General features: G+C 41.7%; 1 protein-coding gene across 6 annotated transcripts in view; it reads right to left on the bottom strand.

Moving 5' to 3' along the window:
- CACNA1D (calcium voltage-gated channel subunit alpha1 D) overlaps positions 1-15,004 on the bottom strand; it is a 295,011-nt gene that overhangs the window by 145,717 nt on the left and 134,290 nt on the right. For all 6 annotated transcript variants that reach the window (XM_070390774.1, XM_070390775.1, XM_070390771.1 and 3 more), the window contains exons 4-5: positions 9,652-9,791; positions 132-274 (exon numbers count right to left, since the gene is read on the bottom strand). In XM_070390774.1, coding sequence (XP_070246875.1) covers positions 132-274; positions 9,652-9,791 — 283 coding nt within the window. The remainder of the gene's footprint in view (positions 1-131; positions 275-9,651; positions 9,792-15,004) is intronic.

The following is a 15,004-nucleotide window of genomic DNA, read 5'->3' as shown; positions in this document are numbered from 1 at the left end:
GGTCACCCGCAGAGCCTGGGCCGGGCCACCGCAACTCACCTGCAGCACTCGGCTCACATTCCTGAGACCCACCCAGAAGGGAAAAATCAAAATCAACAACACCCCGGCTTTAGGAAAAAAAGCGTGCTTACTGGGCACTCCTGATACTAGTCGCAGTGGCCGTAACACCCGAAAGGCGCGGAGGGCTTTGACGTCAAAGCCTCCTGATTTGCCACCGGAGTGGTTACCGCCTTCTGTTTCTTTGGTTAATTGTTCCAAAATTACACTAAACAACCTGAAAGAAGAAGAGAGGAAGAAACGTTAGAGTCTGTCACCCAGGGAAGCAAAACAGGATGATAGCAGTAGTTATTTCTGAACAAGGGCTAATTCTGCGTGGCTGCTGCTTAAATAAAGGGAAAGCAAGGCCAAGGCAAGAACCGGGCTGTGACCCCGGAAGGTGATTTGGGTCAGGGAATGATTTCCCGTTTCCCTACCAAGGGAACATCCTCAGGCAAGTCCACCAGCATGGCAGAGGGGGCTCACTGGGGTCCAACGATGACAAACGGAATTGCCCCATAGGAATAACGACAACAATAATCATAACGGCTGCCATTTCTGAGCACTCACCAGGTGCTGCCTACTTTATGTACATTATCTCATTAATCTTCACAAACCATTCTGCAGTAGCACTTATTATTAACACCATTTTACAGCTGAGAAATCAAACTTCCTGGGAGCAAGGGACGTGCCCAAGTTCACAAAACCAGTGGCAGAACGAACGCGTGGATCCAGGTATGTTGGCCCCATGAGGATGTAGGTTCCATAGGGCAAGGAATTTTAGCCTGTGCTGTTCATTTGTTCATTGAGTCTCTTCTAGCAAACAGTTCCTGATATGTAAGAGGTGCTCAAAAATATCTGATGAATAATTCAATGTATGAATATTGACTTCGAAGTCCCACATCTTCATCGATAAGCTCGCCATATACCACCTCCACCCTCATAGGGACGTGTGCGGAATGATGTAAACCAGGGGCCAGGGAGCTGTGCAAAGGCCAAACGCAGCAACCTGAGGTTTGAAGACCAGCATTTCTTTTTTGAAATGTGAATAACGCGGTATCTGGCAGCCACGACAAATTTTTTCCTACTCTCAGAAGGTTTTTCGGATAAAGCTGTTTCCAAGCGATCTGCTCATTTGACAGTTACTTTTGCTCTTTCAAATAAACATTTGTTCTTTGGAATTGCTGCTTGTTTTTTCAGAATAAATATAAATTTGCCCATTTCAAATAGAATCAACTCCAGCCAATCAGATTGTGGGAATGATTGGCCCGGCAACAAAGAAAAGGTTTCTAAAGTTTAATTAGCAGCCAAAGCAGAAACTCGGCCCCCACTGGCACGCCTCTGGATGGCCAAGACACCACGTCCATAAAACACAGGGTGGTCTGAAGTGCAGCCCTGACCCGGCACAGACATGCCATTCCGGGGCACTGAAAGTCCAGGCGTTTGTTTTAGTAACACTGCAGCAATTAGCAATGAACCCAGGCGGGTTAGGGGGGAACCGAGTCCGTCTCTACCTTTTCAAAGCTTCAGATGACAGGTTTCTCTCATTAGCATAGTTTTTTAATGACTGTAAACCCCTGCAGCAAGGCTAAAGTTCAAAGTCTCCCTCCAAACAAGTTTACAGCTTCACAAAAACAAAGAAAGAAAGGGGAAGAAAGAAAACCTCAAACTTTTCTGAAATGTGGCAGCCACAGGAATTTTCATCCCAAAGGGGTAGGCAAGTAATTTATGCAGGTAGTGACTTAAGATTGCTTTCAAGTGCCAGCGTTTTGCAATGTACACTCTGTGGTCCCTTATCCCCTGTTCTTCAGCAGTGTCCTTGAGAACAGGTGAATAATGTCCCTCTCCCACTAGAGGAAGCCGAGTCTGAGAGGGAAGCTGGCTGCTGTTTCCAGACAGCCACGAGTGGAAGTGGTCAGGGGTTGGGGCTGGCTTCCTTCCGGTGAGCTAGGAGGCATTAAAACAAGTCCCTCGCCATCCTTGGGCTTCAGTGTCCTCTGTGTAAAATGAGAAAATGGGATTAAATGATCCAGAGCCCCAACACCCTTCCCATCCTAATATTTTGTGATTCTACTCCCTTCAACACCACCCCCAACCAAAAAAAATGTACCATGTGCCTAAAGAGATAAGGACATGAGGAGAAAGTATTTGATATTAGATTATTATTAAAAGTTTACCCCAAGCTCTGGCCTGTGTGGCTCAGTTGGTTGAGTGCCATCCCATGCACCAAAAGGTCCCCAGTTCTACTCCTGGTCAGGGGACTTGCCTGGGTTGTGGGCTTGATCCCTAGTAGGTGGCATGCAGGAGGCAGCGATTGCTGTTTCTCTCATATCTGGATATCTCCCCCCGCCCTTTCCCCAAGCCCCATCTCCTTCTCTGTCTAAAAATCAATTTAAAAAAAACATTAAAAATAATATACCCTAAGACAGGAGAAAATAGGCAAGCAGCTACCTAACCTGACTCAAGTCAGAAGCACCAGAATGAGCACTGCACATCCTTCTTCACAAAGCTTAAATGAAGAGCCTGAACGCTCTGTTCATCGAAAAAATCAGAGGTATGCGATAACTGTGGCTCAGATCAAACGTTCCTATCAGCTCTGGTAGACCCAATGAATCCTCCTATGGTCACAGTTTAGACATATCAATTCCTTTCCCAATGTCCCTGTTACTAGGAATCTTGACAAAAGCAGGTCATGGCTGACTTGGAATGGAAAATCCATTGGATTGAGATACAGTTTGTAGTTGGAAACTTTAGGGAGTAGGAATTTGATTCCAATGAAGACATTTAATTTTTCACCCTTTTTAACTTTTCTTCCACTCTTTGACTACAATTTAGTGCATATTTTAGAAGAATATTGTAATGTTCTAACGTTTTTCATATTTAACGAAAAAAAAAAGACCAAGTCCAGTTCTAATACTTTAACTTCCTTGAATTTTTACTTTTTCAAAAACAATGTTATAGCTGCTAATTTAGAATAAAATACAACCATTTTAAGCATATAATGGCATGTTTTGACAAAAGTATAAGCCTAAGTAATGACCCCACAATCAAAACATCCAGTATCTCCAAAAGTTCTCTTACGCCTGTTGTAGTCTTCCTCCTTCTAAGCACAGCCTTGGGTAGCGGTTGGCTGATTATCAGTTGGGGCTTTTTCCCTTTTCTTGAATCTTATATAAACAGAATCGTACAGCTTGTTCTTTTATATCTTCTTTTGCTCACCATGTTTTTGAGAGTCATCCAAGTTGTTACATTAATCAGCAGTTCATTTCTTTTTATTGTTGAGTGATACCACAATGACTTACCCATTCACCTGTTGAGAGATACTTGGGTTGTTTCCACCACCTTTTCTCTATTATGAAATAAAGTCTCTTTGTGAACATGTATTTTCCCTTATCTTGACTAAGTGCCTACTAATAATACTGGTAATATGGTCATATGGTAAGTATCTGATTAATATTGTAAGAAATTGGCAAACTTTCCCAAAATGATTGTGCCATTTTCCATTTCTACAAGCAGTGTATGAGTTTCAGTTGCTCCATATCTTGGTTAACATTTGGTAGTGTCCATCTTTTTACATTCAGTAATACTAGTGGGTATGAAAATGCTGTCCTTGTGGCTTTAATTTGCATTTCTCTAATTACTAATGATGAACATCTTTTCAGATGCTTGGTGACCATTTACATATCTTCTTTTGTGAAGATCTGTTCATATCTTTTGCCCATTAATGTACTGGGTTGTCTTCTTACTATTGAGTTGTAAGAGTTCTTTATATATTCTAAATACAAATCTTTAATCAGTATGTACTGCGATTTTTTTTCCCCAATTGGTACATAACTTTTTCATTTTCTTCACACTGTCTTTTGAAGAAACGTTTTCAATTTTGATAAGGTCCAAATTTTCAATGATTTCTTTTATGTCTAGTGCTTTTTGTGTCCTAAGAAATCTCTGCCTACCCTAAGGTCATAAAGATTTTCTCCTAAATATTTTATAGTTTTAACTTTCACATCTAGGTCTAGGATCTGTTAAGGTAGCATCTATATGCAGTATGAGGTAAGAATAGAGTCTTTTTTTATATATGGGGGAAATAGTTGTTCCAGCACCATTTGCTGAAAACAACTTCCTCAACCCATTGAATGATCAAGGAACCTTTGTCTAAAACCAATTTTATGGGGGGAAAAAAAAGAATTGCTTTTGGCCTGGTGTGCTCAGTGGTCGAGCGTCAACCTATGAACCAGGAGGTCATGGTTCAATTCCTGGTCAGGGCACATGCCTGGATTGCGGGCTCCATCCCCAGTGTGGGGCATGCAGGAGGCAGCTGATCAATGATTCTCTCTCATCATTGTTGTTTCTATCTCTCTCCCTCTCCCTTCCTCTATGAAATCAATAAAAATAAATTTAAAAATAATAAAAATAAAACCAATTTTATGAGTCTATTTCAAGACTCTATTCTGTTCCATTGATCTTGATGTCTACTCCTTATGTCAATATCACAGTCTTGACTACTTACTGTAGTTTTATAAGCCTTAAAATCAGGTTCTAGCTTTGTTCTTAAATATGTCTTTAGCTACTCTAGAGCCTCTCTAATTTCCATTTAAATTTTCAAATAAATTTGTCAATCTATATAACAATCTTGCTGGGATTTAGATTAGGATTCACTCTGTGGCTTAATTTAAGAAGAACTGATATCCTAACAATATGGAGTTTTCTAATCTATGACACTGTACATCATTCCATTTATTTAGGTCTTCTTTAGTTTCTCAGAAAGGTCTAGTCATTTTCAATGCACTATCCCTACATATTTCATGTTTGTTAATGCAACAGTAAATAGCAGTCTTTAAAATTTCATTTTCCAATAGTTCATGACTATTACATAGAAATTCTCAGGGTTTTTTTCATACTGACCTTTTACCCAGAAACATTGCTAAATCATTCAGAAAACATAACTTTATTTGATTTTCATCCTTTTAAATACACTCAGACCTGTTTTATGTCCCCAGATATGTCTCTCTTGGTTAATACTCCATGTGCCTATGAAAAGAATGTGTATTCTACTCTTGTTGGTGGAATGTTCTAAAAATGTCAAGTCAAGTTGATTGATGGTACTGCCCAAACCTCCCTGTTGCCCATAGTGATTTTCTGTCTACATGTTCTATCAACACTCCTCAAGGGTATTAAAATGTACAATTACAACTAGATTTGTCTATTCCTCCTTCCAGGTCTATCAGTTTTGTCTTTGTGTGTTTTCAAGCTCTGTTATTAGGCACATATATATTTAGGATTATTACATCTTCTGGGATTAAATGACAACCTTTATTATTATGAAATTTCTCTCTTTATTCTTGATAATATCCCTTGTTTTTAAGTCTACTTTGTTGGATGTTAATATAGCCACTCAGGCTTTTCTTAATTTTTGCATTTTATGTATTTTTCTGTCCTTTTACTTTAAAATTGTTTGTGTCTTTATATTTAAAGTAGTTTTTATAGACACTATAGAGTGGGGACTTTTTAACATATAAAATCTGATAAACTCTGGGTTCTAATAAGAGTTTATAAATCTGGGTTTAAATCTACCATCTTGTTATTTCTTTTCTATTGCTCTGTCCGTTGTTAGTTTTTCTTTCTCTGTCTTTTTTGGGTTGAGCTTTTTTAAAAACAAACAAACAAAAAACATTTAATCTCCTCCAATACACGCCTGTTAGTTATATCTCATTATTTTTCTAGTGGCTCCTTTAGAACAAATGTCAGCAAAAAACTTCTCTAAAGTGCCAGAGAGTATCCCTTGTAGGATTTGCAGGCCATAGAGTCTCCGTCACAACTACTCAACTTTGCCATCCTAACACCAAATAGCCATAGACATGAATGAATGTGACTATCTTCCAATAAAATTTTATCTATTAAAGCAAACAGCAAGACACTTGTCAATGTGGGGGGAGGAGGGAATGGCAATAAACCAGATTTGGTCTATGGGCTGAAGTTTGCTGGCCCACACTCCAGGGTTTACAATATACATCTTTAACTTATCACAGTCTACCTTCAAATAATATTTTGTCACTTCACCTACCATACAAGCACTTTGCAGTAGTATATGGCTCTTTTTCCTTGTTCCTGCCCTTTGTACTATTATGTATTTTACTTTTATAGAAGCTATAAGCCCCATAATACATTGTTATTCTTTATGCTTTGAATAATAAAATTAATTTTAAAGAGATTTTAAAATGAGAAATGTGTTTTAATATGTATCTAGATAATTACCCTTTCTGACATTCTTTATTCCTTTTTGTAGATCCACATTTCTTTCTGGTGTCATTTTCCTTCAGTGTGAAGATATTCCTTTAACATTTGTTGAGATGCAGATCTACTGGTGATGAATTCTCAGCTTTGGTTTGTCTGAAAAAGTTTTGGGTTTTTTTTTTTTTATTTCAATTTGGAGATCTCTTCACTTAATAAAAAAATTAGGTTCCCTAGCACTTTAAAGATGTCGCTGTAGTGCTTGCTGGCTTGCATAGCTGCTTACAAAAAGTCTGTAACATCTTTTTTCTCTGATTGCTTTTAAGATTTCCTCTTTTGTTTTGAGCAATTCAATTATGATTATAAAGTGCCTTGATATAGCTTTCTTCATGCTTATTTTGCTTGAATTTCTTGGATTTTTTTAGTTTATATTTTTTATCGCATTTAGAAAAGTTGGAGCCATTCCTTAAAATATTTTTTGCTGTCTCCCCTCTATCTCCTCTCTTCTGGGATGCCAAATATATGTATGCTAAAGCACTTGATATTGTCCCACGAGTCACCAGGTGTATTCATATTTGTATCCATCATTACTCTTTGTGTTACTGCAATGTCTTCGTAATCCTTGATATTTTTTCTTCTATTGTGTCTAACCTGCTATTAAGCCAATCCAGAGAACTTTCATTTCAGATATTTGTCAGCTCTCAAAATCCCATTTGGGTTTTTTTTTTATATTGTCCCATCTTCCATCACTGTAGTCATTCATTCCTTTAAGTCCATAAGCATATTTATAATAGCTATTTTTAAAGTTCTGTAAAATAATTCTCTACAAATTCCATCATCTCTGTCATTTCCAGGTCTGTTTCTATTGATGGAATTTCCTCCTGGTTATGGGCCACAGTTCTTCAGATGCCTAGTGATATTTGGCTGGATGCTAGACACAGTATAAAATGCCTGGATTTTGTTGTCTTCTTTTAAAGAGTGTGGCGTTTTCTTTAATGGGCAGTTAGGTTACTTGCATATCAGTTTCCTCCTTTTCAGGCTTCTTTCCAAACATTATCAGTAAGGGTTTCAGGTAGTCCTTACTCTGCAGCAGAGGCTGGCAAATTTATTTCGCAAAGGGCCAGATAGCAAGTACAGGGTGGGGCAAAAGTCGGTTTACACTTGTTCATATGGAAAATAATACAATAATTAATAATAACCCAAGAATAAACTCTGTGTTTCACATATTCACAACTGTAAACCTACTTTTTCCCCATCCTGTATTGTAAACATTGTGGATCTAAACTACTCAATTTAACGCTGTGAACAAATATATGACACTGTTAGAATAAAACCTTATTTACAAAAATCAGTGGCAGGCTGGATTTGGCCTGTTGGCCATAGTTTGTCAACCTCTGCCTGGAGGTAGTTTATCCCCAATACTAATGTCCCTCTGGAGTCTCTACTGACATTCCAGGGTGTTCAATGACATCTTTCCACGCTGGTTGGTGTTCCTTAACAGTGTTCTTTGCCTGGCCTCACAGAATCTCACCCCGCGTAATTGTATCTGAACATTCAGTCAAAACTCAAGAGGACCCCAAGGCATATTTATAGAGCTCTTTCTCTGAATAGCTCCCTCCCCTTCCACACTAGGCCTCTCAAATTTCAGCCACCTCAGACTCCCTGACCTCTTGTTTCTGTCTCAACCTAAGGAGACCACCACATTGTACCTGGTTCCCTCTCTGTGCTGTACTACAGCCTGAAAAATGTCTCCAGGCAGAAAGCCAAGGTGACTGAAGGGTAGGGACAAAGAAATGGAGCTAAGAATCTCCATCCTCCAGGGCCAGGAGAGGCACAGCAAGATTATTCCAGAATCAAGAGACCTGCAAGGTTCCTGCTAGCCATTCCTGTTAGAGTTCACCAGATACAGGAAGGTATGATACATATCTATCACCTATTCATTTTAGCTGCACTACCTTGGCTGTCATACCTTAGATGCCAATATACTATGGTGAGTTTTGCAAAAGCTAACTTATTTCCCATAAGTCTAATTATCCCACTGGGCCACCATTGCGGATCCTATTTTAACTTCAAAGGTTTGAAATTAGAGGCTCAAAAGTTTTCCCACTCTCCCAATATCCAACTAGATTAGTCTCCCATAAAAAGCCAAAGGATTCATGATAAAAGAATAATCCAAAAGATAAATTATCTTGCTCAACTATAAAAGGTAACTGAACAAGTCAAAGCGATGAAAACAGAGAGGTCATTTAACAGTCTCTCTCTCTAAGACCAAATGTAATTTTAGGAGCAACCCATTTTGTAGCTGGGTAACGAAGACTCAGCGATGGGATCTAGTTTCTTTTTCCGTGTGGGTATTTGGTCCAAAGATCCAGCATTCCTCCGACACTGATTCGTTTTTCTCTTGCTGGCCACATTTCCAGGTGTGGCAGGACCAGAATAACACAGGCCACTGGTTTTCATTTGACCATTTTCCTTTAAATAAAACTGTTGGTGTCTTCTTCCTGTGACAGGATTTCGGATAATGCCTGCCTCTCTGCATTTTCTGGCTTATTTCATTTCATGCCAGGTATCTGATATTATTCAGACACTTGTTTTGTTATTTAAAATGGGATAGTAGCATGCCAAAGTTTTTCCCCACAAGTCAGCAGAAAGAATTAATAGCTTTGCTCAAGGGATGTTAAACAGCAGAGTACCTCACTGCTATAAGGATTTATTACTTTTTTACTATTCTGAGGTTTTTTTTAAAATACTTAACAGGGTGCTAAATATAAGAGCTCTACACATTTGACTCAAATCACCAGTTGGGCTGGCCTATTTGCAGAAGCCAGAGGCCCTGTAAGATGAACCCTCTCACATCAGGAGCTTAGACTTCCTGCTATAGCCGTTTCTGAAAGCACGTGTAAAAAACATGAAATATTTCTTTTCTTTTCTTTTCTTTTTTTGTCCTCACCTGAGGATATTTTTTCCATTGATTTCTAGAGAGAGTGAAAGGGTGGGAGGGAGGGGAAAGAGAGAGAGAGAACCATCGATGTCAGAGACACATCGATTGGTTGCCTCCTGCAATGTGCCCTGACCGGGGCTGGGGATCAAAGTTGCAACCCAGGTATGTGCCCTTGACTGGGAATAGAACCCTCAACCCTTTGGTGTATGGCCTGACGCTATGACCATTGAACCACACCGGTCAGGGCAAAACCATGAGAGCATTTCAAACCAGTTCTGCCTGGAGATTGCCAGCAGCATCACCAGTCTTCAAAGAACTCCTGACAGGTCTGGCTGCAATCACCGGCACAGAGGAGTAACCACATTACCTCAAAAGACGCAGTTCTTCTGTCCCTCCCGCCTCCCATTTTCCAAACAAACATCTCCCGCAAAATAAAAGAGACTTACCCTACTATTACTATAACAAAATCCAGTAAATTCCATCCATTCCTAACATAAGCATTAGGATGTAGCAATAATCCATAAGCTATAATCTTCAAAAATGTCTCGACTGTAAAAATAATCAGGAAGGCATATTCTACTTTTTCCTGTGAAGAAAAACAAAGAAAAGGGAGGGGGGAGGAGAAGAAGGAGAAAAGATTTTAAAAATACAGATTAAAATATTAGAATCAATTTCCAAGCATTTTTCTCCAAGTCACATTTTCATTACGAGAAATGGAACCATTTACACTGCACCTGGGCCAGGGAGGCATGTTCCTTCTCACACTGAATTCCTCATAAGCAGCTAAGCATAACCCTCTTTTCACTGGGGGCTGCGTGATTGCATTTTGCCACCTGCCCTGATGCATGTGCAATGAGACTGCTAGGACATAACAGGCACGCTTGTTATTTGCACACATTTGCAAAACGCAGCATGTTTCCTCCTGAGGCTGCCAAACCGGGCCCAGAAAAGCACGAGGTGCAGCAAAGATCCCAATGGCTGCTTTGAAGGGAACGTCCTGCGGGAGAGAGGAAGATGTGTCTGCTTTGACCCTCTCTTGATCGTGGGTTTATATCTGACGTCTGAGTCAGGGTCAGCTTTGTCACTGAGCAGCACGGTGACCTTGGCAAAGCCCCACCTCTCCTCTGGACCTACGTTTCCTCATCCACACGCACAGTGACGGGGGTGAATTCAGGATGGGAAGGCCACAGTCTGCTTATCGGCCTGCCACCTTTCTCGGATGACCCTGCTGAGTGCTGAGTGGTCACCACGCATGTTCCCAAGCCAGGCTCAACCTTCTCTGCTCAGCAGTCATTCCCACGCCATTGCCACAGACCTCCGAGACTCCGTCCTGGGCTACGTGAACCTTCCCAGTTCCAACTCCTGCATCTCCACGGATACAGAAAACACACCCATCAGTATAAAAATGTTGACTTTTTCCTCTTTTTTAAAAGTTTTCTTTATACAACCTCAGCTTTCCTAGAAATATGGGCCGACCAAGATGTGTGTGATTAATTTTACAAGAGGCATTCCCTGGTAAGAAGCTACTTAAATAATAACTAGATGAAAAATCCTCAGGAATGAAACTCTTCCATATGGGCCATAACGTCCTCTACTGATATGAACTCTACGCTGTGGGACCTGAAGAAAGTCACCAACACCAGGAAAAAAGGAAGCCAGGAATTCACTTATTAAGATGCCTGGTGCACGAGGTCAAGTCGGCCTGGCCCAGCAAACAGTGAGCATCTCTTCTGCTTGGCGGACCCATACCCAGAGCCAGGTAGGAAAAAGTCTCCACTGTGGTCCCCAGCCTCGAAAGGCTTAGCCTGGTGGGGGAAGGGGCGAGGGGCGGTTTCTAACGTGCACACAGAGACAGTTCCCCAGAGAGGTAAGTGACAAAGAGCAAGTCTGCATCATTGGCCGTCTGATAAGGCCAAAGGGCTCATCCACTTCTCCCCTGCAAGGCCCCTGCTTTGTTACATGTATATGACTGCTCTTTTGCCTCAGCCACCCTGGGCTCCGGCCATCTGCCACCAGTGCTACCCCTCTGCTGCTGGCCAGTTCCAGTCCCCAGCTGAACTTCTGCACGTCTTCTCCTGGCATCCTTCCTCTTTAGCACCAGGGGAACCATCGACCACTACAGTACCCCAGCCTTCACCCCCACTCCCGACTCCCCAGTGGTTCTGCCAGAAAACCAGTTTACCAGTTCTTCCTTCCCGGTCCCTGCCATTCCTAACCTGCCCTCAGAGTGCCCTTTCATCCTCAGCACACGGTCATGGCAGCCTAACAGATTCTTTTGTGCAGTGAGCTAGCCAGAGTCAGTGGGTTTTCCATTTTAAAAGTCCAGTTTGATACGCATCCCTATGTTTACCACAGCATGATTTACAATAGCCAAGATATAGAAGCAACCTAGGTATCCATCAATAGATGAATGGATAAAGAAGATGTGGTATATATATATACACGGTGGAATATTACTCAGCAATAAAACAGAACGAAATCTTGCCATTTGCAACAACATGGATGGACCTAGAGAGCATTATGTTAAGTGAAATAAATCAAACAGAGAAAGACAAATACCTATTATTTCACTTACATGTCAAATCTAAAAAGAATAAACAAAACAACAAAAACAGACTCATCGAAACAGAGACGAAAGGTAAAGGAGGGATTAAATGATGGAAGGAAACTTGACTTGGGGTGGTGAACACACAAAACAATATACAGATAATGTATTATGGAATTGTACCCCGGAAACTGATATAATTTTATTAACAAATGTCACCACAATAAATCCAATAAAAATAAAATAAATTTAAATAGTAAAAATAAATAAAATAGAGAACAAACTGAGAGTTGCCAGAGGGGAGGGAGATAGGGGGACGGGTGGAAAAGGTGAAGGGTAGTAAGAGGTATGAGCTTCCAGTTATAACATAAATATGCTACAGGGCTGTAATACACAGCACAGGGAATGTATTCAATAATATCGTAATAACTTTGCACAGTGTCAGATGGGTACTAGACTTACAAGGGTGATCACAGTGTAAGGTATATAAATGTCAAATCACTATGATGTATACCTGAAACTAATATAACGTTGTATGCCAATTATACATTTTTTAAAGCCTAGCTCCTCCACAGCCTCCAGACCATGCTTCCTCCAGACCTTCCAAAAAAACCAGGCCCTGTCCTGGGGTTCGCTCATCCCATGCACCCCAATCCTTCCTTCAGGCGGTGGAGAACTTCCTTGGCTATGACATCATCGCCTCCCCCAGTCCAGGCTGAGGTGAGCAGGTTGCAAAATGCTCCCAGAGCAGCAGCATGCATTCCCCCTTCCTGCCACACGCAGACCTCCAAGGCCTCTGGTCACTCTCCATACTCCCTGTAACCTCCATGAACACCCGACTCCTCTCCTGTGCACTGCCATGTCCCTGAGCGGGTGCTGCCATGGGAGGGGCATTCACTCCACTGTGGATGTTCTGGGGAACAGGGGTCCACTTTGCTATTGGGTGGGGAGTAGACACCCAGGAGGGCTTCCGTGAGGCAGTGACGTTAACTTTGAGAGCTAAAAGGAAGAGCTATTCTGTTGTTTTAAGCAGAAGCAACAATCCCTGAAAATAGCAATCCACTGTACTGAAATTAGACCCTGGCCACCAAATGTGGATTTTTGATATGTTTTGGAGACTTGGAGTTCTAAGGGCACAGGATAAGCTGAAAACAGCACGCTGATTTTATAATTTCGCCCCCCCTTTTATCCCTTCTGCTTTATTTACTAGGCCAGACAGGGGGAGGAAGCTTTTGCTGCCATCAATATTCATAGCAGTTACATGCCTACGTCAACACAGTGCTATGCTTTAGAGCAGAAAAACAAGACAAGGAACAGAGAGTACACCTACCAACACTGCTTGTTTTTCCTCTTTGGCTTTCATTTATAAGTAATTTTGCCACAATAATACAAGGCCCATTTGTATAACTGAATTGTTGAGGGCTCTTTTATCCCCCTCTCTTGTCCTCTTCTCTCTCCTTTTTATAGAATTTGGTTTCTCTTTTCAGAATCCTCAGTGCACTGCTGGATGAAACTGACTACAAGAAATACAACTTGATTTAATGTGATGCTTTATCACAGAGGTGCTGCCATAGAGCCAACTCAACATCAGCCTGGAGAGCAAGGCAGACCCTCTGCCTAAAAGCCAGTGTTGCCCTGGTCCCCGGTCCCGCTGTTAAAAAGGACTCCTACCCAACAAATGCCCCTCCACGTTAAGCAAATGTCGTGTAAAGAACATCTCGCAAAACAACAATTATGGGAAGCGGGGGGGTCATTATTTACTTCACACACACACACAAAGTTGCTCATTTGAGGAAAGCATGTTGAGTTAGTCATGTGAGAAGGAAGCCGGATTCCTAACTGGGCGAGGCTGGAGTGGGCACGGAGCTGAGGGGCCGGTGAGGTGTCATGGAGAAGGCATGGAGTCTGTGCAGGATGGAAGAGAGCACGGCGGAAGCAACAGCAGCAAGGATGAAGGAATGGGCTGAAAAGAGGCAGGCAAGAGCCCTCCAGAAGTGGACCGGAACCAAGGTGTCCCAGGGCTGGGCTGCCCCTTAAAGTCCTATCCCAGGCTAAACAAAGAGAGTAAATGATCCCTGCACCTCAATGTCTGCATTTGCCAGGCAGAGTCACGTGACAGGGGATCCTGGGTGGGCAGGGCCAGTCAAACCTCCTTTTAAGAAACCACCAGCCCGGCCAGTGTGGCTCATTTGGTTGAACGTCATCCCATGCACCAGGAGGTCACTGGTTTTATTCCGTCAGGGCACATGCCCCTGTTGTGGGCTCCATTCCTGATAGGGGGTGTGTAGGAGGCAGCCGCAGCCTATGAATGTCTCTCTCATTGATGTTTCTCTCTCTCTCTCTCTCCCTCTCCCTTCCTCTCTCTGAAAATCAATAAAAACATACTTTGTTAAAAAGCTAGTAGCTAATAAAAAAAAAAAGAAAAAGAAAGAAAGAAACCACCAATTCCTCTTAATCAGATACCAATCTATCTATATATGAATGAAAGTCCCTCATGAGACCTCAAGCCACCAAAGAAATAAAGGCACCAAATTTAATCCTGAAACCTGACTTATTTTCTTTAAACATCGAAGTTTCACCAAACAGGAAAGGCTCTACCAACAGTCTCTAAACCAGTTACCTCTACACAGAACCTTGAGAAACAGAAACTGCAACTGGCAGGGAGTGGGAGGGGCCAGGACCGGCCATGCTGATGCTTGCCCACCTCCATGCCTTTGCCCGTCTGCTTCCCCCACACAGTGTGCCTCCCCCAACATATGGAGGCCCCCTACCCCCGCCCGCCGCCAATCAGTGAGCACACAACAAGCCCAGCACTGCTGACTGGAATTAACTTGGAGTCATACATAATATCTGTTTTCTACGAGCCCAGTTCAGGTCTACTTCCCGTCCCCTCTTTCTAGAATGGTTTCCCCCATCCTGCTTTCACTGGGCTAAGTTCTACTCTTCCTTCAAGGCTCAGCTTAAATGACACTTTCTCAGTGAAACCCCTGCTGACCTCCCAGACAAAATCAGGGCCTGCTGTTAGGTGCTGTCAAAACTCATTACACTTCTTCATAACTTTATTTGCAAATTTTAAATTCTTTAAAAAAATCTCTTCAGTATCGTATCCCCCAGTAAGTGATAATTTCTCTAAGATCAGAGACCATTTCTGTTTCATGCATCATTGTATTTCGAAGGCCTGTCACAAAAATAGATACTCATATTTATAAATGAATAAATAAGTAGGCAAAATGAGAAGTTTTGACCAAACATTA

This window comes from Myotis yumanensis, unplaced genomic scaffold, assembly GCF_028538775.1.
Source record: "Myotis yumanensis isolate MYYU_CA2020_CCGP unplaced genomic scaffold, mMyoYum1.0.hap1 SCAF_14, whole genome shotgun sequence".
NCBI classification, from domain to species: Eukaryota; Metazoa; Chordata; class Mammalia; order Chiroptera; family Vespertilionidae; genus Myotis; species Myotis yumanensis.
The sequence above is the reverse complement of the archived record's forward strand: the minus strand, read 5'-3'. Positions and strand labels throughout refer to the sequence as shown.